General features: G+C 34.5%; 3 protein-coding genes and 1 non-coding gene across 6 annotated transcripts; 3 read left to right on the top strand and 1 right to left on the bottom strand.

The window, feature by feature from the left end:
* Positions 1 to 4,571: 4,571 nt before the first annotated feature.
* LOC114720553 (probable methyltransferase PMT5) lies at positions 4,572 to 10,889 on the top strand. The gene is made up of 10 exons (XM_028906204.1): positions 4,572 to 4,731; positions 5,101 to 6,090; positions 6,264 to 6,399; positions 6,518 to 6,758; positions 7,939 to 8,164; positions 8,334 to 8,494; positions 8,601 to 8,904; positions 9,424 to 9,556; positions 9,930 to 10,126; positions 10,445 to 10,889. Exons 2-9 carry the CDS (start codon positions 5,579 to 5,581, stop codon positions 10,077 to 10,079), a joined length of 1,863 nt encoding a protein of 620 aa, XP_028762037.1. The 5' UTR covers positions 4,572 to 4,731; positions 5,101 to 5,578; the 3' UTR covers positions 10,080 to 10,126; positions 10,445 to 10,889.
* Positions 10,890 to 11,562: 673 nt separating this feature from the next.
* TRNAA-UGC (transfer RNA alanine (anticodon UGC)) lies at positions 11,563 to 11,635 on the bottom strand. The gene has a single exon. It is a non-coding gene; the product is annotated as a tRNA-Ala (tRNA).
* A 426-nt stretch (positions 11,636 to 12,061) lies between these two features.
* Positions 12,062 to 15,126, top strand: LOC114720554 (14-3-3-like protein GF14 iota). Of its 3 annotated transcripts, XR_003737977.1 has the most exons (8): positions 12,063 to 12,272; positions 13,187 to 13,493; positions 13,782 to 13,869; positions 13,963 to 14,072; positions 14,157 to 14,305; positions 14,572 to 14,621; positions 14,691 to 14,752; positions 14,784 to 15,126. XR_003737977.1 is itself a non-coding variant. In XM_028906206.1 (7 exons), the coding sequence occupies exons 1-7, from the start codon at positions 12,200 to 12,202 to the stop codon at positions 14,700 to 14,702; spliced, it is 786 nt and encodes a 261-aa protein (XP_028762039.1). In that variant the 5' UTR covers positions 12,062 to 12,199; the 3' UTR covers positions 14,703 to 15,126. The 3 variants fall into 3 exon arrangements, 2 of the variants coding, with proteins under 2 accessions (XP_028762039.1, XP_028762038.1); XM_028906206.1 differs by having other exon boundaries at positions 12,062 to 12,272; positions 14,694 to 15,126; XM_028906205.1 differs by having other exon boundaries at positions 14,691 to 15,126.
* Positions 15,127 to 16,298: 1,172 nt separating this feature from the next.
* Positions 16,299 to 21,134, top strand: LOC114720496 (triose phosphate/phosphate translocator, chloroplastic-like). Its single transcript, XM_028906144.1, has 12 exons — positions 16,299 to 17,108; positions 17,389 to 17,460; positions 17,712 to 17,777; positions 17,934 to 18,012; positions 18,110 to 18,230; positions 18,648 to 18,743; positions 18,887 to 18,999; positions 19,864 to 19,941; positions 20,038 to 20,154; positions 20,294 to 20,393; positions 20,481 to 20,581; positions 20,896 to 21,134. Exons 1-12 carry the CDS (start codon positions 16,792 to 16,794, stop codon positions 20,920 to 20,922), a joined length of 1,287 nt encoding a protein of 428 aa, XP_028761977.1. The 5' UTR covers positions 16,299 to 16,791; the 3' UTR covers positions 20,923 to 21,134.
* The last annotated feature ends 3,029 nt before the right edge of the window (positions 21,135 to 24,163 follow it).

Here is a 24,163-nt window from a genome sequence, read left to right as displayed (position 1 = left end):
ATCAAGGCAGCGCCGCGCTGGAAATGGCTGAAAAAGCTGATCTCTGCCACTCCCACCGCCACCTCATATATACATACATGTGCGTGCATATAACAACAACAAAATTAGTAGAACTACTCATAAATAAAACCCTAAATTATTAAGAAAAAATTCCCATAAAAATACTTTTAAAATTTAAAAATTCAGAATAAAAAATTACTACAAATATGTATTCTTACTAATTTTTTTAGTGCAACTAATTACTATTAAAACATAGTAAACGAGAAGGATTTGAAATTTTAAAATTTTAAATTTTTTTTAATAATTGGACATAAATTCTCAAATTTAACTTATAGTGAATATGCAACTGTAAACATGAAATCATTTAGATCTTTTTATAATTTTTTTTTTAGACATATGAATATTTTTTTTTTAAAAATTCTCAAAAAGAAAATCCCACACAATCATGTTTCGGTATTTCCCCTCATCCGCCTCCGGATTCTCTTATAATCCCGTCTTCTTGTTATTTTTTCTTCTTCTTTTTATTCTACCCTTACTCTTAGATCAATGGATTTAACACTTCATAAAATTATTATAATATTACATGAAAATAAATAAATTTAAATTATGAAAAATTGACATCTACAGCTACAACAAAAAATATGGAAAATAATTTTATAAAAAATTTAAATAATAATTTAAGTTATAAATTGTGCAAGTCAAATTTAAGAGTTTAAATTTATTTATTTATTATATGATATTATAATAATTTTATAGAAAATTAAATTTTAATCAATTATTATTTAAGAGTGGGAATGAGATGAGGAGGAAAAAGACACAGAGAAATTGTGAGAGGATCTACATTTCCTCCTTCCATGTCTTGCCTTCCTTATTTTCCAATGAAGTTGGTGGTGGGATGGTTGGAAAACTCATATTTGCCTTTTTCATTTTTACAATTGAAAAGCATTCCCAATATCACGGTTGATGTTTACAATTATAAAAAACTTATACTCCTTTGGTCCTTAGTATATGACCTTATTGTTGAATTAGTTTTGGTCCTAAGTATAATGGTCATTTATCATACTCCTCTGGTCCTTAATATATGACTCAATTCTTGAGTTGGTTTTGGTCCTAAATATAAAACCCATTTCTCATATTTATCAATTTTCTCTAGATTACCCCTATAGATACTCCCTCAACCATGATCAAATAGAAGAAGGAGAAGGGGTATTAAAAAGATGATTATGGTGTTTTAGGAAAAATGTGTCACTTTTCTTATAATTAACTAACTTACCAAACTTCCTTAATCTAATCAAATTAGTTAAATGAGTCTTATATTAAGGACCGGATGAGTATTTATCAATTTTCTCTAAATTACCCTTATAGATACTCCCTCAATCATAATCAAGTAGAAAAGGGAGAATGGGTATTAAGAAAGATGATTATGGTGTTTTAGAAAAAATGCGTCACTTTTATTATAATTAACTAACTTACCTAACTTTCCTAATCTAATCAAATTAGTTAAATGGGTCTTATATTAAAGACCGGAGGAGTATTATTAAAAGTGACAGTTAAAAAATAAAAAAATATAAAAATAAAACAACATTAAATCTATATTCTCCGGTTTCAAATTGGATGGTACATATCAACCATAACTCCCCATGCTAATCGCTTGTGATGATCCCAAAAAGATGCGTTTACTTGCATGTTAATATGTTATGGACAATATCCATGATGTGTATCAAAAAAGACAATATCCATGACTAATAAACATATTTATAAAAATTGAGATAAAACTCTTTTCACATACTTATCTTATATTTTATAAATCCTTATTAAAAAGTTGCTTATAAGTTACTTATAAGCTATTCCAAACAAACCCATAATTGATTTGTGATATACTCCATCCGACCCTTGTTATAAAGACCTTCATCATCTTCATAATATAACATATTTTATCTAAAGGATCATTTTATTCGCCTAGAATTTCTAGCTAATTATAAAACTTCCTAACTAACCAAACTCTCCTAATTATTTTTATTGACGTTAGTTTTTGATATTTTACAGGAAAGAACTAATTCTAACTAGTTCCATTAACTTATGTAACATTTTTATTAGTTGTTTTTAATAACAACAAGAGAAATTATATATATAGGAATTATGTCTAATTCTTACTTAGAATGTAAGATAAATTATTTTATTAAAATTGCAATCAAAAGGAAAAAAAGTGGAGAATAAGAGTACATGTTAGTTGCACCAAAAGATAATTATGAAATGAAATGACCTAACTTGTTTTCAAAATTTAGAAGCACAAGTGTTGATGAGCTTGCCACCAACACCACCACACCAGCCCTACTTAACCACTTATTAGCTTTTGGTATTTGCCAATTCATAAATTTTCTCTCTTTTCACTTTGTACTCTTTAATAGCAAATGTTTGCCCCTTTTATGAAGTGAGAAATAAGCAACCTCTTTAATTAATTAATTAATTAATTAAAACTTATCTTTCATCTTATTGGATTTGAAAGTGCTTTTAATTAAACATATCCTAATAAGCTAATTTTATGATAAATCTCAGTGATAGTTAATATGAATATAAACAATCCTTATTTAGATCTGAACAGTATTGATCATTCAATTATAAAATTGACTATTTGATTGGCTGATATGGTGAGTGGTTTTACTTTCATGAGGAGAAAAATACAAACTCAAATACCAAAAAACATACTTATTGATAAGGTTTTAACTTTAATGCTCCGGGTCCAACATACATTAATATCAAGTCTAAAAGGGCTTTAGAGATACTTTGAATTTACACAAAAATTATTTTCATGCACAATTAAAATGTCACAGAATTTAAATAAATAACATCACTAACTAGTGACTTGCAACGTTGGAGTTTGCTAAATTGCCATTCTTTGTGTCGTCAAATTTTCTATGAAAAATAAAATACTCGTTAGAATTACCACATCCCCCTCTCATGCAAGCAGTGAAAATCAAACAGGTCAATACAACAGTTTGAGAGTGCGTGACCATAGCTAAACAAAATGAATCCAATGGGTGGGCGTAAAATCAGAGAATATCAGGAGAAGTACAGTACTCCTTTTTGAGGTGAACACGTGCCGTAATAGAAGGCTTTTGATTGGTTAGTTGAGCGCTTCTGGTGCCAATACATTTATTCTGGAAATGAGGTGTCTGCCTCGTAATTTATGAGGTGTCTGCCTTGTGATTTATAGTACCACCTCCGTGTCCCCCTCGTAATTTAGAGTACTACCTTCGATTTTTATTATAAAATTTTATTTAATTTTTATTTTATTTTATTTTTAAATATAAGATATCAATATATTTTCTTTATTATATTTATATATATTTTAAAATAGTAATTCTAATAACAATAGTTCTAACTAATACATTGATTAACAATGATATTTTAAAAAAGACATCACCTATTTATTACAAATAATTAACTTAACGTATTTTATTAATATTTTTAAATTAGTTAACTAGTTCTTATAATTATAATATATTATTATTATTTATAAAAATATTATAAGGCCTGCCGCACGCAAACCTTTTTATAATAATTTTTTAAAATTTAATCAATACAAAAAACTATAACATCGTCATGCCATTATCTTAAATTAAATTAAGAAAACCATTGATTTACACTGTTGTCAAACTCGTGAGTTAACTTTCTGAGTTTAACGTTTTTACGTTTTTAACTAATAAAATCATGTCAATTCACTCTTAAACTTGTGATAATTGTAAACTCGGTTAAACTTACGAGTTTATTTACTGATTTTATCGTTTTTAGCTTACAAAATCGTGTTAACTCGTTCTTAAACTCGTGTTAAATTTTTTGATTTGATTATATTTAGTGATTTTATATATGAATTTTACAAAAATTTTTTTGTTGAATGTGATAAATTATGAACATTGATAAATATAATTTTAATTATTTAAATTAAAAATATATTAAATGAAATTGTTCTCATTTTTATATATTAATTATTTGATTATATACTTTTAATACCAGTTTATTAATAAAAATAAATTTTTACGAGTTTACGATTTGAGTTTATGATTCGAGTTTATATCATTATTACGAGTTTGTTTAAACTCTTGAGTTTGACAGCCTTAGATTTATTTATTTTACTCCTATGTTGTTTCGTAGTAGAGGAACATTACTTTTGGCAACAGCTTAATTAATCAGGCGATTGATTAATTAATTAATGATTAATGAATTAACTAATTTCGTATGCATGATAAGAGCGGGTTTTGTTTCGGACCAAAATGCTAACTGTTCATTTATTAGCCGCAAGACAGGTAAATCACAGCCGTTAATGCCACTGACAGCAAGATCCCGTTGCGGCAAAATCGAGACTTGCACTGTTTTTCTAGCATTCTCAACTTTGGTTGCAATTTTAATTCCGAAAGTTAGTTAAAGTGAAAAAGGAGATCATTTATCGGAATTATTCTTTGGTTCGGTTGCGGCAATTCATAGATTTTGTTGTTTTCTTTTGTTTTTTCCCCCTTTCTTTTTGCTTTTTTTGTTTTAGCGCTGAGCTGAGCTTTTCTTTATTTCTTTGTTTTTGTATTTTTCTATTTAATTTTTTTTGGATCTGATTAATCATCCGTATATAAATGGCAAATGAAACCCAGCTGGTAGGATCCAAAATAAATTTGGACGCAACCGGAATTAGCGCTCTTCCCAAATTGGTTTCTGAATCTCACTGTTTAACGACCTCTACTGGTAGGAACAAAAACCCTAATTCAACTATATTTGATTCAGTTTTTCTCACTAAATTTAAGTCAATTCGCCCTTGTTTTTCTTTCTTTCTTTCTTTTTTTTTTTTGTTCGGTTGAAAATCACATTTGTTTTCGTGCAATCGGTGAGGTGTGGTTTTCATTGGATCTTGGTTGGTTCTTTTGCTTTCTGAGATTTGATTTTTTAATGGAAAGTTCCCTGTTTGGTTGTGGGGAATCGTAGGGAACCTAGAAATTATCAATGGTTGCAGTTTTGAGAGGAATCATCATTTCAACTAAATATTTTCGGCAATCATATGGGGACTGTCAATTATGGTGGATTAATGAAGTGGATCTCTTTGAATTTGTGTTGCAGGGGATCTGACTAACTACTCGTCGGCGATCGGTCCTGCCAGAATTGGCACTTACTCAGTCATTTCTCATCAGACGTTTGTATACATCTTGGAAAATTTTGGGATTTGCCGTTAGTTTATGGGCTTGTAGCGCTTCTAAATTGTTGATTCAGAATCTAAGATCGAAAATTCGGCATCCTTCTGGAGATACGTGTTTCTTTGCTTTCATGATGGGTGTTTGATGAATTTGCGCTTCATGTTCTTTTCATTATACGAGTGAGAAGGTGCGGCCACGTGGCAAAAGACAAGCACGTTACTGGCGAAGAAGTGTAAGCTGTTAGTTCAATGCTTGCGGGAATATTGCTGATAAATGACAACAAATACAGAAGCCTTTATGTTATGATAGACGACCGTTTTTGCTGCTATTGGAAATCTAGGTTGACCCAATTTACAGCTTAGTGGTCTTGAATTTATTTGCAATAGCAGTTTCACGATTTGGACATGAGAAGCTCCTGGTTTAATAAATTGTCCATCACTGTTGGCCCTAGACCACCGTTGAGCTGGTTGATGTTGTGCCTGATCAGTCTGCTTGCACTAATTGCAGTCTTAGGTTCATCTTCTTCAAATAACATTGATTCAACACCGCCCACTCGGGCATCACTCATTTATTCAAACTACAGAAGGATAAAAGAGCAGGCAGCAGTTGATTATTTGGAGTTAAGATCTGTATCATTGGGTATCACTGGGCAAAAAGAACTTGACCTCTGTGGCAAAGAAAGAGAAAATTTTGTGCCCTGCTACAATGTTTCAGCTAATTTGTTAGCGGGGTTTAAGGAAGGTGAGGAGTTTGATCGGCACTGTGAGGTGTCAAGAGAAGCTGAGAGGTGTCTGATTCGCCCTCCTAAAGACTATAAGATTCCCCTGAGATGGCCAACTGGCAGGGACGTAATATGGAGTGGAAATGTGAAGCTAACCAAAGACCAATTTCTTTCGTCTGGAAGTATGACCAAAAGGTACTGTTTTGTTAATTTTAATTCCAAGAGTGAGATATTGCCCTCTTTGGTTTCAGCTATTACAATGGTTTGTTCCATGACAAACGACAGCTTTTACCTTCTACAAGGTTTTTCTTCTTTCAATTTAAAATGAAAACTTTGAATTTCTAAAATTTCTTCAATTGATTATGCAGGTTGATGCTACTAGAAGAGAATCAAATTGCATTTCACTCAGAGGATGGATTGATCTTTGATGGTGTGAAAGATTACTCTCGTCAGCTTGCGGAGATGATAGGGTTAGGAAGTGACGCTGAATTTGCCCAGGCTGGCGTAAGTTTTCCTCAAATGATCTTTCTCTAATTCTCTTTGACGTCTCATCAAGATCCATATTCATTTTGTTTGCATCACCACATAACGTGACTTATTTATAATGATGATGTTAAGACAGATACGTATTATACTAGACATCAATTGTGGATTTGGTAGTTTTGGAGCTCATCTGGCATCACTAAAATTAATGGCGGTTTGTATTGCGGCATATGAAGCAACTGGCAGCCAGGTTCAATTGGCCCTCGAGAGAGGCCTTCCTGCCATGATTGGCAATTTTATTTCAAGACAGCTTCCATATCCGTCTTTGTCATATGACATGGTTCACTGTGCTCAGTGTGGCATCGTTTGGGAGGAAAAGGGTAATTATTGAATTCACTGGCCTTAAATCATCTCCTTTTTTTAGATTGCTCTGATTTTCTGTGCATCAATTAGTGAGTTTGACTGCTCATTGTCTTTTTTATACGGACTCTTGGGGATTCAAGGTTTATTATCTATCATCTTTTTTAGATTGACGTTATGGTTGCCAAACGTAGCATAAGAGATAATACATGCACCATTTTTTTTTCCCTGATGCTGTGCACTCCAAGGTCAAGACTATATGTGATAAAGTTGTCTATTGGAGGTCATATTATTTTTAGTGTCCCTAGCTTCCAAAATAATATGGTTGGGTTGTGCAGAAAGCTTATAAAGGATGAACATTTAAAATGTATGTTGTAGACGAATAATTAAAAATGGAGCAATAACTTTGTGTTCCTGATTGTAAATGTTAGGCCTAACCTCCCAACATGCAACCATATTGAGGAACTTGTCTATATGAGTAACCTTATTTGGAATCAAGAGAGTAATAAGCAAAGAAGAGATAAGGTCTTAAGATTTCATCTGGCTTTACTGTGAGATAGAGAAAGTGCTAGTAACCATTATTGACAATTGCCAACTGATTCCACCGTTAATGCAGTGAAAATGTGGTTCTGATATCTGACGATTAAGGAATTTGAATATCTAAGCAAGCTATACAGGGTAAAAGTACTTGTTAAAGAGGGCATTCAATTTGACTTCTTTATGAAAAAGGGGAAATGGGTAAAAAAGTGCAAACAGATAGTGGATTCTGTGATTCCAAATATTAATTGTTTTTTGGCCGGTTTCTTGATAGTTGATGACTTCTCCATTAGTCATCATGCATGATTCTGATTATTTATGTTCCATGACGTGAACATATCCCTAATTAACTATCCATGTGTGGCAACCATATTAGCTTTTGACTGCTTTTGTCATGCAGCCTCTGTATTTTATGTTTATTTATGTTCTATTGCCAAATTTATATCTTGATTTTGGCAATATCAATCAAATTGACTAGCAGTTTGTTATAGAATCTTGAAATGTTTGTATCAAGAAGTGTTGTCTTTTATTTCTTATGTTCTTCCTTCCTTTTTGCCATTTTTAGAAATTTTTTGTCCTGCCGTGACTTCTTTTATATCATGTGAATATGGTAATTTAACTATACTCTCATTTTTGCTAATCTAAAAATGACGTCATCTGCAGATGGAATGTTCTTGTTCGAAGTTGATCGTGTTCTTAAACCTGGGGGATATTTTGTCTTAACCTTGCCCTCAAGCAGGCCACAGGGAGGTTCATCACGGGTGAAGAAGAATACCATCTTGACCCCAATGGAAGAGCTGACCCAAAAACTCTGTTGGACCCTTCTAGCTCAGCAAGATGAGACTTTCATTTGGCAGAAGACTGCAGATATTGATTGTTACTCATCTCGGTAAGGATTTTTGTAAAACGCCTTGCTTCATTAATGATTCAACTGTATATTTAAGATGATTTATATCAACAGCTGTTACTTGTCCTGCTGCAATTGGTTTCCTGCTTCATTGAACACTCAGTGAATTTTATCATGGACTGAGAATGACATCTGTTATTTTTCATTGTAGCAAGCAGCATGGTATACCTCTATGTAAAGAGCATGATGATAGTCAATCATATTATCAACCTCTTGTGCCATGTATAAGTGGGACATCTAGCAAGCGCTGGATTCCCATACAGAACAGATCCACTGGATCTGAACTAAGTCTGGTTGAGCTCAAAATTCATGGTAAATAATACTTAACAGCGTTGTCCTTATCTCCTCACTACTGCCAATAGCCTGTTCCATTCATTTTGGTTTTCTTTCTCATATTTCTCTCTTTATTACTATACAGGAGTTCAGGCTGAAGACTTCTACGAAGATTTACAGTACTGGAGATCCGCTCTTAAGAATTACTGGTCTTTGCTTACCCCATTAATTTTTTCAGACCATCCAAAGAGACCTGGAGATGAAGACCCGTTGCCTCCATTTAACATGATACGCAATGTGATGGACATGAATGCTAAATATGGCGGTTTAAACACAGCCCTTCTGGAGGAAAAAAAATCAGCATGGGTTATGAATGTGGTTCCCGCTAGTGCTTCAAATGTACTTCCTCTTATACTTGATAGAGGTTTTGCTGGCGTTATTCATGATTGGTAAGTGATTTCTTGTTCTTCGTTATTGGTCTAGGTGAGTAGTTGAATGTGATCTAGGTTCTAGATAAAATGTTTGCATACAAACGATGATTGGTAAAATATTTTAATTATACATTTACAACTCTCAAATTCATATTACGTACCTAAGCATTCCCTTATGTCCAACAACAGTGGTCGTCTTTCTAGCTAAAAGGAAACAATTTCTTTTTATTAGTTATTTTAACACACACACACACACACACGCAGTTCATGATGTCTTACTTAGCTTTCTTAATTTGGTTTCCTTTAGAGACAAATCTGAAGATAGAATGTGGCATGCATGTATGCACTTGATATATATTTTCCTGAAACTACTTACTTGTCTTGGTTCATTGCAAAATCTTTTTTTGTGAAAAATCCACTTCATCTCTGAATTCTCTTCTCTTTGGCGTTCAGACCCGTGAATCTCCTTAAAAAAATGGAGTCAATACTTCCAGGCTTCTGGATAACTAAATGCTTGACCTTGCTGTTGATTTTCAGGTGTGAACCCTTTCCCACGTATCCCCGAACATACGATTTGCTTCATGCTAATGGACTTCTTTCGCATCTCGCTTCAGAGAGGTGCAGCATGGTTGACTTATTCTTGGAGATGGATAGAATACTTCGTCCAGAGGTAACTATGTCCCTGCTCTCATGGTCATGATTGCTTTTCTGGAAAATTGTTTCCTTAATATTTGGACTCTTGTGTTATGCCAAAGAATATCTTCAATTTAAAAAGCAGAAAACTAATTGGCCACTTCCTCTCTCTCTTACATTTCCTTCTCTTCTCAAATCCTCCAGAATCCATCATCCACAGAAAATTTCTTCTCAACCCCCCTTGATTTTGATGAGTTGTGCTCACTTGTTCTTGTAATGCCACAATGCAATGTCAAAGATAGTTCGTTGGATATTCTTTTGTTTGAATGGTAGCAGTGGTCAGTAGCTAGCATATCAGAATGTCTTAGTTAAGCCTAATATGTTGTCATGTTGGTACTATCGATTGGTAGGGATGGGTGATTCTCTCTGATAAAATGGGAGCTATAGAGATGGCCCGGAGATTCACAACACAAGTACGTTGGGAAGCAAGGGTGATTGACCTACAAAATGGCAGTGACCAGCGGCTACTTGTTTGCCAGAAACCATTTGTGAAAAAATAATTAACAGTATGTTCCACCAAAGGGTGAATGACACATTTTTTGCTCTGGTAATTACTCTAACCCTGCATATTGGATGTCATATAGTAGTTTAAAATTAAAGGACAGAGATGCATTAAGGGATAGTATTTTGGAATCAAAATTTTGGATCGTTAAATATATTAGTCCGATGTGAGAAAATAGGCCCTTTAGTAAACACCTCAATCCTTCAAGAAGCATTCCTATGCATGGCAATTTGGCCTCTGTTTGGAATGTTGTTATGTTGAGATCTTTGAATAATTAATTTGTTCAAAGCAGTTCCAACTTACATCACATGAACTGCTGAGTTATCTCACCACTCACTAAGGGTATATTTTGATCAATTTCAGAGAATGGATTGTTTAGTTGGCACAGCATGTATATAGTGCTCAGAGACTTGATGTTTTGCTATCTTTTCCACGACCATATTCAGAATGATGAAGCTGTAGATCGTGAAGGTTCTCGATGAAGTTAGTAACAGTTCTTTCTTTCTTCTTTTGTTGGGGTCAAAGGCGTTTGTAGTAATTCATTCATCCAATATATTTGTTAGTTTTTTTTTATTTAATGATTTCTTTATTGATCACCATTGGACTTGAAGCCTTTATTTGAACAATCTCTAGCTGTGGGGAAAAAAAAAAAAACAAATGTGAATGGCTACAGAATCAGAGAATCAAGAATTTAACTCTTTTTACCTCAGTCTGTGCGCTCCGTTTTGGCTGGTTAAGGTTTGCTTTGTAAAATTTACTGTCAAGGTGTAAGTTTATTCTGAAAGTTTTTACATGCTCATTTTCTGAATACAAATTTGCCTCAAAAATTTAAAATTATTGTAATGTTGTCTTCTATAATTAAAAATGTTAACAGTTGACATTGTTATTTTAATGGTCAATATGAGTTTTTTAGCAATAAAACTTTTAGATGTGTAGCATTCTTGAGTGAAAACTTACAGAGCATATTTGTATCTTAATCCTAAAATCTTTAAGAACTTATGGAGTATAATGAAATTAATTTTAAAGAAAAGAAGAAAAAGTGAATGTAAAGATGGAAAGTTATTGATGCCCTTTTTTTAATTATTAAAATTAAGTAAGAAGCTCTACTAATATCACAAAAAAAAAAAAAAGAAGCAAAACTCATTATGCCATATTGCTCCTCGGTTAATCAGGTCCCTTAGCGAGACGTAAATTCTGAATTAGATCGTCATTTCAAAGCAAAACCACCTAGTAAGATTGAAGAAAATAACAAAGTTGTTCCAGAAGAAGAAAACGATTTGAGGATTGGTTTTGTCGTTGGAGGCCAATCGAAGAATATCCGATGGAGGCCGGCCCAATTAAAGGAAAACAAATCAATGCCAAATCAAACACCGCATCTCCAAATCCCCAACTAGGATTCATATTCCAGGGAAAGAAACATCAATAAACTATTCTGCTAAAAGAACAAGGAAAAAACGGAAGGGAAACAAAAGGCTGGATTTTGGAGATGCAGGGGATCGAACCCTGTACCTCTCGCATGCAAAGCGAGCGCTCTACCATTTGAGCTACATCCCCAGTGATACTTAATTTATCAAAGTTACTTTAGTGATGTCATCCGGGATTTCCCTCACCTATGAAACAGATTGTTCAGTACTTTCAACATAAATCAAATTAACTAAGAATAATTCCTTCACATATTTGCCTAGACCTCCCAAATACTTGAATACTAAATTAACAAATATTAAACGGGAGAAAACGGTTAAGTAGGCTAGTAAGGGAATGCCCTAAATTTTTTTAAAAAAATTTTACAGAAATTTTTGCTTTTTCCTTTTTTAAAAAACAAAAGTTGCTACAAGAAGAAGACGAGTTCCCTCACGAAATGAGCAACGCTGCATCACGATTTGCGCGGTTTCTCTTTCAAAACCTCTCATCCGACGGTTTAGATCCGGTCTTCGTCTCTCTTCCCCCCTGCTTGCTCCGTCTTCAACTTCTATATAAAGCACTCTGCCCCTTTCTTCCCTTCTATTTTTCCTTCGTCTTCGCTCTCTAGGCCATTTCTTGCAGTTATCCGTTTTCCCCTCTTTACCCACACCGTCTTGTTTCTTGGTTCTCGTTCTGTACTCTCATCTCTCTGAAACAATGTCCGCCGAGAAGGAGAGAGAGGGCCACGTTTACATGGCCAAGCTCGCCGAGCAGGCTGAGAGATATGAGGGTGCGTTCCCTTCTTTCTTTCTTTTTTACCTTTAGTTTTTTCGATGTCTACATTTTTCTGGATCTGTCTTCTGTTCGGCGTTATGCTTATGTCGGAATAGATAACGTCGTTTGGCTTTCTTGTTTCTTTTATTGGTTGATTGGAATTGTGGCTTTGGATGTACCACATTTTCTGCATGGATTTGGGTTTTCTTGTTGCTCTTTAGAGATCATGCTGTAGATTTGGCATATTTCTTGGTAACCCGTTTTCTTGACCAGTGTGTGGCTGATGAATTGCTAGGCAATTTGTTTGGATTAATTTTAGTTTCTAACTCCTTTATTTGTCAATCGCGCATGCCTTGAGATAGATGGGAAACAATTCTAATGTGGTGATTTTGGAAGCTGAAGTGGATTAATGGCATTTTCTTTTACTTTCTTGATTCTTCCGTTTCCTTTTCACAAAATTGGTTTTACGGGGCCAAAACGGCCTAAACCATTTGGGCGGTTATTTCGAAAGCTGACGCAGTGAAACAACTTAACGCTATGTTCTTTTGTTTTCTTGATCTCGCCAGTTTCTTTCCAATATTTACTTTTACGGATTCAGTATGGCCGAATACGATGCCTTCCCTTTGACATATGATTTACTGGATCGTGCAAGGGTTGTGCTCTGAAAAAAAGATTCTCCTCTCTATTGCCCGCCCCTTTTCTTTTTGTTTTTTTTCTTCCCCAAACTATGGACTTTATTTTCATGATTCATGTATCCTTTTGTTTATATCTGGCCTTATGAAGTTCTTGCGCGGCCAAGTATCTTATGGTTGTTATTGCGTACCGTAATATTCAGTGAGGTTGTTGACGAGTTCTTGCATGTATATGCAGTCCATCTTGGAGACTATTTAAAATTTCTAGATATTATGCAACTTAATATTTATCATGCAGAAATGGTTGACTTCATGAAGAAAGTAGCAAAGCTTGATCTCGATCTAACTGTGGAAGAAAGGAACCTCCTCTCAGTAGGATATAAAAATGTCATTGGTTCACGGCGAGCCTCGTGGCGCATAATGTCTTCAATTGAACAGAAGGAAGAGTCTAAAGGAAACGAGCAAAATGTTAAACTGATCAAGAGTTATCGCCAAAAGGTTGAGGAGGAACTATCCAAGATTTGCAGTGACATTCTGACAATCATTGATGAGCACCTGATTCCCTCTGCCTCGTCAGGAGAAGCCACTGTTTTCTACTACAAGATGTGAGTGATGTTGTTACTCTGTGTTAAATTTCAGTGCAACTTCACTGATTTATTAGTTTTTTGAATGCTTGCTTATTGAATGTGATTGTTATCTTTTATCGCCAATCTCTCTCGTACTGTCTATTCATCACATGATGCGCTGAGCAATCACAGGTTCTCTAGGGAGTCCCAATGTAGTCTAGAGTCATGGGCCAAACAGTTTTTTTCTGTTCCTTTCATTCTGTGGCACGTCATCTCTTGCCCCACACTTGGGCCCTCTATCTCTGATCTCTTTCAGCGTTTTTCCAGGAAGGGTGACTATTATCGGTATCTTGCTGAGTTCAAGACTGACGAAGCAAAGAAAGACGCAGCTGATCAGTCAATGAAAGCATATGAGGCAAGCATTTTTCATCCCTTGTTGCTGAATTGTCTTGTATTAATAACTCATTGTACTGTCGGTTGATGAGCACACAATCATTTCTGTCTTTAGGCTGCTTCAGCCACTGCAAACAAAGATCTTCCATCGACACACCCAATCCGTCTTGGACTTGCACTCAACTTCTCTGTGTTCCATTACGAGATCATGAATTCTCCTGAAAGGTATTCCGCTGATTCTCTCAATCTACACAGGCGCCAAAGTTCCTTTATTTACTTTTGCATTGACGCCTTTACTGAAACTTACAGGGCCTGTCATTTGGCTAAACAAGCCTTTGACGAGGCAATTGCGGATTTAGACAGCCTGAGTGAAGAGTCATACAAGGACAGCACTTTGATCATGCAGTTGTTGAGAGACAACCTGACTCTCTGGACCTCGGATCTGCCTGAGGATGGAGGTATGATACCGATTGAAACTTGATATTAGATAGATACACTTGAGTAGCTTCCTGAAAAAGCCTGGAATGTTCCGTACTAAATCTTGCTGAGCAATGATGTTTCAAGGCGAAAACAAGGAGATGCTTTGATGTATAGTCTCATGGCAACTCTCTGCTTTTTTCCCTTCATTATGTGTCTGAAGCTTTCTCACTCCTATGTAGCTGTATAAATTCACTTGTAATTTCTCCTAATAATGAAGCCCTAATGATGAAATGCTCTCATGCAGGTGAAGATAGCGGCAACAAAGTTGAAGAGCCCAAACCTGCTGAACCTGAGGTATAATGGTTCCTGTTTCAGAAATTGATTTTTCTATTGGTCAAAGTACTGATATACTGTATTTTGCAGAAGAAGGAATAAGGAACTGATAAACCTGTACAAGGCAGTCGGATGTCAGTCTTCTTGCAATGCGGACCGTGACCACTTCGTTATTGTGCCCTCCTTATATCCATCCAAAGTCAGAAAGAATTGGGTTTTGGGCTGTCTTGTGATTTTGAAATTTTTTGTTTCTACTGCTTTATCATTCTTTTCTAGTGCACTGGCCAGTTTTAGCAACGGATTCTTCACATGTACTCGGTTTGCTTTAAAGCGTCTATTTTGTGTTCGTTAGTTTTAAGGTGATCCAGGTTAACATCGATTGGCTTTGCAAGTAGGAAGTCCTTTTAAATTTTAATTGGCAGTGAAGAAATAAAATTTGTTAAGGCCCTATTGAATTTGGACTTTTGATTTCTGAATTCCGGGTTGGCCTGGTTCGGCCCACAGAATATTTGTCTGGGAAAAAAAATAAGGATGAGGATTGAAGTCATGTTTTTTCAATAATATACGGTATTTCAAACGTATATTTCTCTGCAGAAAGAGTTCCTTTATGTAAAATATATTTTAGAAAATATGATGAAAACGTTGATTATAACTTTGTTTTGGTCGCTAAGAAATAAATTATTTTTCACTTGGTCTATTAGAGAATTATCTCATCAATTCAGTTCTAGATAATTCCTAGTTTGGTATATCATATAGTTAATTTCTGATTAACTCGAATATATGTTTTGCGCTTAGGCAATATTGTGGACATTTATATAGCACTAACATGTGGGCCAATTTCACAGTAGCTGCGCGAGTTGCGCTCGTCTTCCAAAACATGTGCTTTTTCATAGCATTTATTGATGACAATAACTTAGCTTTTGGTCCCTGAAGTTGTAGTTAACTATAGTTGAGGTCTCCACATTTTTTTTAAATTAAGAAATCAATTCATAAATTTATGATTAATTATGGTGAAGATCCCTTGAGATGATGTTTTGCTAACAAGACAATAACACTTTGCTAATACGACAATGATGTTTGATAATAATGAAAATTTTGAAGCAAAGTTATAAATAACTAACAAAAAATACTTCATCTGATTTACATAATGTTATGCGTGAACTCCATCAACAAAGTGTAAAGCAATGCCAATTTTATTCTTATTAAGTCTGACTTTTGCCGGTCAAATAGTTTTTAAAGCTGATTCATATATTATGATACTAAAATTAATAATGAAAAACAAAGAAATACCAGTAGCTGACGAAGTTCGGTGGAGTAATTTATTGCTGAAAGCATGAACACCGACGCCATCTTTAAAGAAAGGTGGGGCTGGTTACAGTTGCTTTTTAACTTTTTTAGAAGGAGCCAAAAATAATAATAATTAAAATGAGGACTCTTGGGCGCCAATAATGCACACCTTGTTCATAACTTCTCTCCGACAGCAATGTTTCGATTATTGAAAGCTTCATTCATCATGCGTTTCCCTTGTCTATTTTTGTTTCCTTTTTCTATTTTAATAATAAAATTACATCAAATATACCTAATGTTATGACATTAATAGTTTTAAGGAACACGATGTCACTTTATGATGCTTAAAAATTAAATTTTATAGTTGGCAAAAAAAATACTAGTGCAATTTTCATGGATACTAGAATTTGCTACCACTTTCCTGAAAAAGCAAATTATTTTTGCATATTCCATACAGTTGCATATATGTGCAATATTCCTTTCTCTATCAAACAAGCAAATTGCTTTCTTAAATGCAGGATTTGTCTCTCTCATCCCTTTCGCCATTGATGGTTATGAACCCCTGATCTCTTATTTAACGCATAAATTTTAAATTATGCAGCCTCGAACTCTCAAATGCTTAGCTTTTGCCGAGTTAAAACTTCTCCAGACTCTGTTCTGACTATATGAAGTTTGCTTCCTTTGAGAATCAGAACACTCTGCTCTGCCTTTCTCAAATTCTCACTGTTTGCCATTCCTTTTTCCTTATGTTGATGAGAAATCTCATTTTGGGTTGGCGTGTCTCCTCAAAAGATATTCCTTTTGCCGGCAAATAATTAATTTTCAGATCCTTTGATATCTATATTCCCCGCCGTCCGGAATCAAATAGTGTTTTCTTTGAATTGTTTCGTTTCCTGAGATAAGAATGGCCTCTGCAAGTAACCCAGTCCACTTTTCAGTTCAAAGACCTCGAGTTTCATCGCTTTATTTGCTAACTAGAAGAATTTCGATCAGCCATGGTTTGTTTAAAGCTCGTTCGCTTGAGCCTAAGGACTCAAGTTTGGCGTTTTCGCCATTGTCGGAGAATGGGAAGCATCTGGGAATTGTGCATTCTGTGAGGCCGTTGGGGTTGGACATGTTTGGTTGGAATCAGCATCTGAAACGACGACGTTTGGATGAATTTCCTGCTGTTGCTGCGGCAGCTGCAGATGCTGATGGTGATGAAATCAACATCTCTGATGGGTGAGAGACTTCTACGCAGTTCAAACCTTTTTCTTTTTCTTATGACTTGAATTCAACTTTGACCAGATATTGGTCTTTTTTATAAAAAAAAAGAAGAAGAAAAATTCTTGCACTCGAGAACTTGAGTGTTCAGTTGAACAAAAAGAAGGAAATAGTGTTGTTGCGTGATAAGATCTATTGTAAAAATTTCTTTTGGGGACCTAATAATGGTTTGCGTTCTCATGTTCTGTTCCTGACTTTCTATTAATAATCATCGTTTTTCCTTGTTACCCATTTACAGGACTGTTAAGGCTACGAAGAGTTTTGGTGAGAGATTTCCTGCGTTGGTTACTGGTTTCTTTTTCTTTATGTGGTAAGGATCTCCTTTGTCTCTAATTTTTCTTGGCCGGGGCAAGAAAACTTGAACTAAAAAGGGCTTTTGATATGGATGATTACAATTTTGAATTTCATGTAAGTATCACCAACTTACTAGATCTCACCTATCGTTGAGTCAGATTTTCACTTAAAATGAATAAAAATATGGAGAACTAGCCAACATACCTTTTCCTTTAAACATAAAGTGGTAGGAATTTATATGCTGACAGTGTCCTGTCTTTCATGCAGGTACTTTCTAAACGTGATTTTCAACATACTCAACAAGAAAGTTTACAATTACTTCCCGTATCCCTAGTATGTTTTCCACCAGAAGCGGCTTCATTTCCTCTGAGTCTGTGCGTCTGTGTCTCGTATATTGTACTTATCTGGTTTCCTAATAAAGTAGTGTTTTAGCTTTCTGAAACTCCACCATTGGGTTATTTACTAACTTCCTTTCAATACTATTTGCAGCTTTGTTTCTGTTGTGCATCTCCTTGTTGGTGTGGGATATTGCCTTGTTTCCTGGTCTGTAGGCCTACCAAAACGTGCAGTAAGTAGTTCTTGTTTATCATATACATATATACATATATACATATATAGGTATAACATTCATCATAACAGCTGTTTTGTTTTTCCCTTTTAACCAGCCTATTGACAAGGAGCTCTTGGCATTATTGACTCCAGTTGCATTTTGTCATGCCCTTGGTCATGTCATGTCCAATGTATCATTTGCAGCCGTTGCTGTGTCTTTTACCCACACCATAAAAGGTATGGAAGCTGGGAAGATAAAAAGAAAATCAGAAATTTCTTGCTTTTGTTGTTAAACAATTCCATTCCATTAACATTTTCTTTTCCTGGGTGTGTGTAGTCTTTTCCCCATCATGCCTGTGCTACAATATGATGATTATATTGGAATTATTTTTATTATAACTACCCACGTTTTGTCCACATTCACATTGGCTGATGACAATGGCATGGATTGAGTTACTTGCCAAAGGAAGTTTCGTTCAACGAGTTTCATTAAAATATCTTTACTCACTATATCTCAGAAATTTGATTAGTTGGATTTAATATCAGCTTCCAAGGGCCTTATGCACATTTACTTATATTTATGAAGATTAAATAAGCACTCCGGTTAAGCATTCATTCCCAGTTTCTTAATTCTCTATATTTTTATTCATTCAGCTCTGGAGCCCTTCTTCAACGCTGCAGCTTCCCAGTTTGTCTTGGGCCATCAGATTCCATTGTCTCTGTGGCTATCCTTGGCCCCGGTTGTTATTGGTAATTCTCAAAGATAATAATGTACTATGTGCATTTTTTCTTTTTGTCCTGTATGCTTAAACATATCTGTTTTACTCAAATAATGGCCGTTTCTTTAAACTTTATAAACACGATCTGTAAGCTGATGAGAGCTTTCCCTTCAGGTGTGTCAATGGCATCACTCACTGAACTGTCCTTCAACTGGACTGGGTTCATAAGTGCGATGGTTTCAAATATAGCGTTCACTTACAGAAGTATATATTCAAAGAAAGCTATGGTAAGGTCTTATAGCACCTGACTCTTCACCTGATCTGTGTATTGCAGTTTTTTTTTTTTGGGTTAATATTGCGGTTCATTTTTACGTTGCCTGGGCATGTGCGTGTGTACAATTTCAATTTCCTTAATTTTATTTGTTCAATTATTCATGAATTGATCTTATGGGGATTATATAGGGAAAAACAGATAATAATAGTAAATTAGCTCATACTTAATGCTTGTTACTTAATCTGCAACATTAAGTACTTTCAGAGAAGTTTTCAATAGCACCTGTAAGGGCAATGATGAATCAGAGAAGTAAGTCAGTTTCTTATTTCCAAAGTGATTCCAATACATTGAAGATTTATCATTGTACATATACTAAACAATTAAGCCTTAAAACTGCAATCAAGTACTTTTAGCCTATGTGGAAGAATAAAAGTCCTTCGGGTCCGTTTATGTGAGTTAACTGGATTGCGTTAACTCAATCTCAACCTTTTGGCCTATGTGGAAGAATAAAAGTCCCTCGGGTCCGTCTATGTGAGGTGACTGGATTGCATTAACTCAATCTCAACCAGTTATTTCATCAGACAAGGATGTAACAAAGAAGATTGTGTCATTAAGACTTACGCAAACACTTTAATGGACTTAATCCATGTAACTTTATCAGATATATACACTATTGATCATGTTATATCTAAAAAGATCAATCATGTGACAAGATCTGCTATATAGGCGATCTATTTTGACTTTGACGCAACTCTTGTAGTCAATCTAAATGTCAGGACTTCTAAAGTGAGGTTCAAGAACAGAACCAAGCTGATATAATTTGATAACTAGTCTTTTAACTAGTGTGTTTATTTTATTTATTTATTTTTTCAAACAGACAGGAATGGACAGCACAAACGTATATGCCTATATCTCTATCATTGCCCTCTTCTTTTGCATTCCCCCAGCAATCTTCGTAAGTTTATCTGATGCAAGAACTGAAGGATGATTCTTTTTTCCCCCTGTTGTTTCTCTGTAAGTTTATTATTAATTGGATGTTGGCTGCTTCCAGATTGAGGGTCCTCAACTTATGGAATATGGTTTTAGAAATGCTATTGCAAAAGTAGGCCTCTTCAAGTTTTTGTCTGACCTGTTTTGGATTGGAATGTTTTACCATCTATACAATCAGGTATCCCTTATGCTGGAATTTAAAACTTCAATATTACACAGTCTGATTGATGAACTTCCACTAACTCTGAATATAAACTTTATAATATTACACAGTCTGATTGCTGAACTTCCGCTAACTCTGAATATTACACCTACAGCTGGCTACTAATACTTTGGAACGTGTTGCACCATTGACACATGCTGTTGGAAATGTATTGAAGCGAGTTTTTGTCATCGGGTTCTCTATAGTGGTTTTTGGTAATTACTCTGGTTTGCTCATAATTGGAAACTCCAGGGAGTGGATTCTCTACATTTCACTCTCCTGATAGTTGCAAACTTGTGCAGGCAACAAGATATCCACCCAAACTGGCATCGGCACTGTGATAGCAATAGCAGGCGTTGCCATCTATTCTCTGATCAAGGCAAACATGGAAGAGCAAAAACGGGTTAGTTTTTAGTTTACTTCTATCTTGCAGCTTTGTTTATCCCATTAAACGAAGCTGAATCCATGGCAACTAGTAGTTAATCTATGGATCTGTCTTCAGAAAACAAGCCAGTTTAAGCTTCTTGTTGAAAACTACTAACACAGTGGAATTTGTTACTTGAATCCCAAATCATCTTCCGCTGAACATTGCATGTTCTCCCTAGCTTGGTAAATGTAGACTTCTACAATCCCTGAAAGAGATTCTTGGGCTGATCTGGTCTGCGAAATTTTATGGGGCTCACTTTACTGAATTACTGTGCTTTCAAATAATTTCAGAAGGCTGCTGCAGCTGTTTCATCATAAGGCTCGACCATGTTACGTCAATGCAATGGCAGACGCAAGTCATGTGAATTGTATTATATACGGAGGCGTATCAATATTATGCATAGAACTAATGCTTCAGACTAGCCAAGCTTTTGATGTTGAATAGTGCCATGAAAATAAAACCCCTTAAGAAGAACATTGGATTATGGAGCATATCCATTAAGAAATATGGGTTTGCATTTTACTTCTTCGCTCTTTATTCAATGATCCACCAAGCAAGGGGAGTCTAGCTGCAAAATATGACTGCCACTCACTAGCATGTTTTTAGATTAAACCAATTCATGTGCTAACTTATCAACTCATAATTAACATAATTTGATTTTACAAAGATAGACCTCCTCTCATTAGATTGTAGGAATCTCTTGTGGCCTGATATAATGAGTATATATACTTTAATATCATACCCTGTGCCTCCTCAAAATAATGAAATATAGACATGATTTTTGAAAAATGAAAAACTGAAACTTTTTTGATGTGAAAAGCGAATACCAAAGTTGCCGTACTGTGTGTTTTTGTGGTATCAATAGGGGTTTGGTTGTTGTTATTTTGTTTCTTCCATTTTTATTTTTCTCGCTTTGCTTTCATGACATACTTTTAATGATACACTTTGAAGGAGATAAATGTTTGTTGCCTTAAATAAAGAACGATTTTTTTAATTAAAAAGAGCAAAGTGCCATTAATAACAAAAAGTCATTGCAATGTAGATTTTAAAGAAGTACAGGAACTTAATAAAGAAATAAGTGAAGGTGACGTATATTTAATGAAGGGCTAAGGTGCACCCAACACCCTGAACTATTTACCCAGGTGCGTCCAGTGACTTAAAGTAATTTTGGGCGTATCCAGTGTCCTAAACTAATTAAAATGGTGCGTCCATATCCCAGGCTAACAGAAATGTTATGTTTAACTGTTACTTTCCTGACTCAGCTTAAAGTTGACCCCAGATATTCTAAATGGTAAACATATGGACAGTTGATATGTATTATTCTTACTCAAAATTGAATTTATTTCCTTCCTCTTCTTCTAAATAAATTGACTTTTGAGTAAGAATAATACACATCGGGGTGCCCATATGTCTACCATGTAGAATATCTGGGGGTCAACTTTAAGGTGAGTCAGGAAAGTAACAGTTAAACATAACATTTCTGTTAGCCTGAGATATGGACGCACCATTTTAATTAGTTTAGGACACTGGATGCACCCAAAATTACTTTAGACTACTGAACGTACTTGGATAAATAATTCGGGATACTGGGCGCACTTTAACCCTTTAATGTAATGAACCCTATATGAAAATTAACGAAGTAGTCCAATAGGTGCAAAAGATCTTACTCGACAATGCTGCTTGATCCTTTTAAGGATTGTTTGCAAGAAATTTGCCTTTTTAAGGCCCATAGATCAATGTTTTTGATTCATTATCAAACAAAAGAAATTGAATAATCCATCGAGAGCTAACTCTCATACACTTGAAAGCCAAAGAGGAATCACCATAAGTTAAACCTTTCCATATAAAATGATGTACAAGTTGACTATGGAAATATACCCATACATGACAAAAAACCATTTCTTTTATGTTTGACATAACGTAGAATGATAGTCCGTCTAGAGAAATTAAGATGAAAGCAAGAATTTATTGATGGGTAAGAAGGAAGAGTATGATTGGCCTTTTGAAAAGATGAGTAAACTATATTACAAAAAGAAAATGAAGATTTAATCTCTTCAGCAACTAAGGATTAGTAGTTTTTTTTCTCATGTAGTACCAAATCACATTTGAGCCGTATAATGTTAAGAAGTTATGATATTAAATTCTAACGTTCAAACTGCAATATCATTGTGAAAGGACAATTATAGAACAAGTGAAGAAGAGATTTCTCTTTTTGACATCCAAACAAACATCGTCCAACCCTGCCTAACCATTGAATTTGATCAAGCAAGTTTATTAAGAAGAATAGAATCTTTAAAATACATTTAGCAATACAAGGGGCATACAAAGATCTAATTAGTGAATTATTCCACTAAAGAGGATTCCATCTGAAGAGATCATGCTTTAACAAATCTGCAACTATCTAAATTTCTCCAACATTCTATTTGAGATGGTTGATGATTAAGCCCACATACTTAATTATGTCTTTCTAAATCCAATGATACATTATAAAGCTGTTGACGAGGGGGCTCGAGATAAATTAACATATTTTGCCTTCAAAATACAAGCAGTAAGAGAGGAAGGTGGTGAGTCAATGATTCTTTTAACATTTCGTTATAGCTTTGTGAAGCTATCAACTCAATCCTTGACTTGTCCATCATGTCACTAGTGAGTCATGTACTGTTGACATAAAGCCAACTTAAGTGAGATTAAAACGCCACATCACCACACTGTCATCTCAGTCAAAAAGTACCTATCTATGTTTTATGTGTCTCAGCAAGAAGAGGCATGACCTTAATACTTCAGTAGTTCAGCTTTTGTGATCATATTTTGTCTAGATGTTTAGCTCAATCTAACCCACATAAAATTTTGGAACATTTTCAGATGTAAAATTAAAGATGCCAACTTCTTATGTTTGTGTTTCGAAGTTAGTACTGGTTATGACAGCTTCTTATTTGTGTTTCTAAATTAGTGCTGGATATTATTTACTCAAGTATCATCGAGTCCAAAAAATAAAAATAATAATAATAATAACACGTTCACAACTTGCGCTAGATTTCACATTAAATACTCAGTCTGGTACTTCTTATATAAGATGTTTCCTGTAAAAATAAAACAAAAATATATAAAATTCTACTACACTTGGTATTGGTATTGAATGAATGTAAACATCTGCTCATGACTCTCAAATCAATAATAAAATTTTGAAGGGCAAAAACCAAAAGCCAATAAAAAAATTTTAAATTATACTCTTCCGATCCTTAATATAAACATATTTAACTAATTTGATTAGATTAAAGAAATTAGATAAGTTATTTTATTATAAAAAATATGTCATGTTTTCCTTAAAAAACCTAGTCATCTTTCTTAACATCCTCCTTCTCTTTTCCTTAATTATGATTAATCAAATATCCATAAAAAAATTTAAAAAAATTAATAATATGATAAATAAATTTTATTTAAAACTAAAATCAACTTAAAAGTTAGATTCTATATTAAAGACCGAAGGACTACCTCACTATAATTTGAAATAAGAAACTCTTCTAAAAGACATCTTATAATCAGGACCAAAGAGAGTAT

The sequence above is a fragment of the Neltuma alba genome, unplaced genomic scaffold, assembly GCF_004799145.2.
Source record: "Neltuma alba isolate B1F8T4 unplaced genomic scaffold, ASM479914v2 tig00011988_pilon, whole genome shotgun sequence".
Taxonomy (NCBI): Eukaryota; Viridiplantae; Streptophyta; class Magnoliopsida; order Fabales; family Fabaceae; genus Neltuma; species Neltuma alba.
This window is presented reverse-complemented; position numbering and strand designations above follow the sequence as displayed.

What these genes read in the sequence shown, in the direction of transcription:
- LOC114720554 (XM_028906205.1), top strand. Translation starts at nt 12,200, where the DNA reads ATGTCCGCCGAGAAGGAGAGAGAGGGCCACGTTTACATGGCCAAGCTC. An exon ending in GCAGGCTGAGAGATATGAGG is followed by an intron (nt 12,273 to 13,186) that starts GTGCGTTCCCTT and finishes TTTATCATGCAG; the next exon opens with AAATGGTTGACTTCATGAAG. An exon ending in AGTCAATGAAAGCATATGAG is followed by an intron (nt 13,870 to 13,962) that starts GCAAGCATTTTT and finishes TTCTGTCTTTAG; the next exon opens with GCTGCTTCAGCCACTGCAAA.
- LOC114720496 (XM_028906144.1), top strand. Translation starts at nt 16,792, where the DNA reads ATGGCCTCTGCAAGTAACCCAGTCCACTTTTCAGTTCAAAGACCTCGA. An exon ending in CTTGGCCCCGGTTGTTATTG is followed by an intron (nt 18,744 to 18,886) that starts GTAATTCTCAAA and finishes CTTTCCCTTCAG; the next exon opens with GTGTGTCAATGGCATCACTC. An exon ending in GCATTCCCCCAGCAATCTTC is followed by an intron (nt 19,942 to 20,037) that starts GTAAGTTTATCT and finishes GGCTGCTTCCAG; the next exon opens with ATTGAGGGTCCTCAACTTAT.
- LOC114720553 (XM_028906204.1), top strand. Translation starts at nt 5,579, where the DNA reads ATGAGAAGCTCCTGGTTTAATAAATTGTCCATCACTGTTGGCCCTAGA. An exon ending in CTGAATTTGCCCAGGCTGGC is followed by an intron (nt 6,400 to 6,517) that starts GTAAGTTTTCCT and finishes ATGTTAAGACAG; the next exon opens with ATACGTATTATACTAGACAT. An exon ending in CATCGTTTGGGAGGAAAAGG is followed by an intron (nt 6,759 to 7,938) that starts GTAATTATTGAA and finishes CGTCATCTGCAG; the next exon opens with ATGGAATGTTCTTGTTCGAA.